Genomic DNA, 2560 nt, shown 5'->3' with positions numbered 1-2560 from the left:
GCAGCAGCAGCAGCAACATGACACCGTCTGGAACGGCAAACAGTGCAGCAGCTACAGAAAAAAAAAAAAAAGCAGGCATCAGCAGTGGGGATACTTGCTGCAGCAGCAGCAACAGCAGCAGCTCAGTCNAGCAGCAGCTGCAGCAGGCATCAGCAGTGGGGATACTTGCTGCAGCAGCAGCAACAGCAGCAGCTCAGTCCCCTGGTGGTGGCAGCAGCAGCAGCAGCAACAACAACGGCGGCAGCAGCAGCTCCGCAGCCCAGCAGCAGCAGGCCCCCTCACCTTCAAGGCCACCCGCATACCCACCGCTGCAGCAGCAGCTGCTGCAGCACCAGCTACAGCAGCAGCTGCTGCAGCAGCACATCCAGAACCAGCAGCAGCAAACGAAGACACAGGGGGTTAGTCAGCAGCTGCAGCAGCAACAGCTCATCTTGCAGCAGCGGCACCAACAACTGCAGCAGCACGCATCACAGCAGCAGCAGCTCATGCTGCTGCAGCAGCGTGCTGCTTCCCTGCAGGCAGGTGTTCAAGGGCAGCAGCAGCAGCAGCAGCAGCAACAACAACAACAGCAAACGCAGCAGCAGCAACAGCAACAGCAGCCGGGCCAGTTGTCCGCGTCCCTCCAGCAGCTCTTGACGCAGCCGCAACAACAGCAGTATACGCAGCAGCAACTGCAGCTGCTGCAGCAGATACAGCAGCAGCAACAGCAGCAGCAGCAACAGCAGACAGGCACACTGGCCCCAGGGATCAGCGCCGCATCAGTGCAGCAGCTGCTGCAGGCTAGGCAGCAGCAGCTGCTGCAGCAGCTACAGCTGCACCAGTTGCAAGTCAAAGTGCAGCAGCAGCAGCAGCTGCAGCTGCAGTTGCAGCAGCAGCAGCAGCTTCAGCAACAGCAGCAGCAGATGCAGGCGCAGCAACCAAGCCAGCAACCGTCTCAAGAACAACAAGCACAGCAGCAGCAGCAGCAGGCACAGCAGCTACAACAGCTGCAGCAGCTGCAGCAGCTGCAGCAGCTGCAGAGCAAGCTGCAGCAGCAGCACTTGCAGGGGCGCCTGGGGGGGACTACGCAGTTCCCACAGCAGCTGCTGCAGCAGCGGCTGCTGCAGCAGCAGCTAATGCAGCAGCAGGTGCTGCAGCAGAGACAGCAGCAAATCCAGCAGCAGATACAACACATCCAGCAGCAGCAGGACACTGTACAGATTGCCGCAAGACTGGCAGCTCTAAGCGGTGATAGCAGCAGCAGCAGCAGCAGCAGCACAGCGCTGCAGCAGCTGCAGCGAGCTGCGACAGCAGGGCACCCTGCAGCAGCAGCTGCTGCTGCTGCTCTGCAGCAGCAGCTCGGCACTCTTTCTGCTGCACACTCGCCTGCTGGGAGNCAGCAGCTGCTGCTGCTGCTCTGCAGCAGCAGCTCGGCACTCTTTCTGCTGCACACTCGCCTGCTGGGAGTATCCTTCGTCCTGCAGCAGCACCAGCGGTGTCTCAGCTGCTGCCAGCAGCAGCAGCACCAGCAGCAGCGGCAGCAGCAGCACCCGCAGCAGCTGCAGCAGTAGGGGGGCTGCTGTGCTCCCCGGGGTCGACTCTCCTTCCACCGCCGCAGGGATCCCCTCTCCTTGCAACTGCTGCTGCTGCTGCTGCTGCTTTGTCCATGGCTCTCCCGCCGTCTGCTGCTGCTGCTGCTGCTGCTGCTGCCTCCGAAACGCCAGCCACGGGGGCTGCACAAAAGGCTGCAGTACTGCCTGCTGCTGCTGCAATAAATGCTGCTGCTGCTGCACCAGCTGCTGCAGGGGGCGTTGCTGAAGACACAGCAAATGAAGCAGCAGCAGCAGCAACAGCAGCAGCAGCAGCAGCAGCAGCAGACTCATCGCAGCGACAACGAGAAGCAGCTGCTGCTGCTGCCAGTCCAACAGCTCCTCGGCACACAGCGGAGCCCGCAGGGGCAGAGGGGGCAGCGGCTCTGGAGTCCCTTCGACTGCAGCAGCAGCAGCAGCAGCAGCAGCAACAGCAGCAACAGCAGCAGCAAGCGCTGATGCAGAGCCAAGAGCAGCAAGTAGCTGCTGCTGCTGCAGCATGGGGGTCTGTGGGGGCGGCAGTGAATGCCCAGCAGCCAGAAGCAGAGGCTGCAGCAGAAGGCGTCACAGCAGCAGCAGCAACACCAGCGACAGCGACAGCAGCAGCAGCAGCTGCAGCTCAGGAGCAGCAGCTAGCCAGTGCGGAGCCAGCAGCAGCAGCCGCAGCTGCTGCTGCTGCTGCTGCTGCCTGCAATGAAGCTGTGTCTCCTGATGGGGCTCAGAAGCCGTAGAGCGAATGGAGACACCTGGAGCTGCAGCAGCAGTTGCTGCTGTGTGCTGCTGGGTGCATGCAGGTGCTGCAGCAGCAGCTGCTGCTAGGTAGCAGCATCTGCTGCTACTAAGCGCTGCAGTAGCGCGCAGCCCAGCGGGACGCACACTGAAGCAGAGCAAACAAGAGACAAGCAGCAGGGTGCTGCTGCTGCTGCAGCTGCTGCTGCAGCTGCTGCTGCAGCTGTTGTAGCTGCAGCAGCAGCAGCGGTGTCTGCTCTGTA

The 2560-nt window shown here is 62.1% G+C and overlaps 2 protein-coding genes across 2 annotated transcripts; both read left to right on the top strand.

Moving 5' to 3' along the window:
• Nucleotides 1–17: 17 nt before the first annotated feature.
• EMH_0082040 (uncharacterized protein) lies at nt 18–1550 on the top strand (the record flags this gene model as incomplete). The annotated part of the gene is given in 3 exon segments (XM_013500465.1): nt 18–128; nt 132–1375; nt 1379–1550. Coding segments are annotated over 3 exon segments (1527 nt in total).
• A 95-nt stretch (nt 1551–1645) lies between these two features.
• Nucleotides 1646–2299, top strand: EMH_0082030 (uncharacterized protein; the record flags this gene model as incomplete). The annotated part of the gene is made up of 1 exon (XM_013500464.1): nt 1646–2299. One exon carries the CDS (start codon nt 1646–1648, stop codon nt 2297–2299), a length of 654 nt encoding a protein of 217 aa, XP_013355918.1.
• Between the last annotated feature and the right edge of the window lie 261 nt (nt 2300–2560).

This window comes from Eimeria mitis, genomic scaffold (genome assembly GCF_000499745.2).
Source record: "Eimeria mitis Houghton genomic scaffold, Emh_scaff5437, whole genome shotgun sequence".
NCBI lineage: Eukaryota > Apicomplexa > Conoidasida > Eucoccidiorida > Eimeriidae > Eimeria > Eimeria mitis.
Note: the sequence above shows the minus strand (reverse complement) of the source record. Positions and strands in the feature narration are given on the sequence as shown.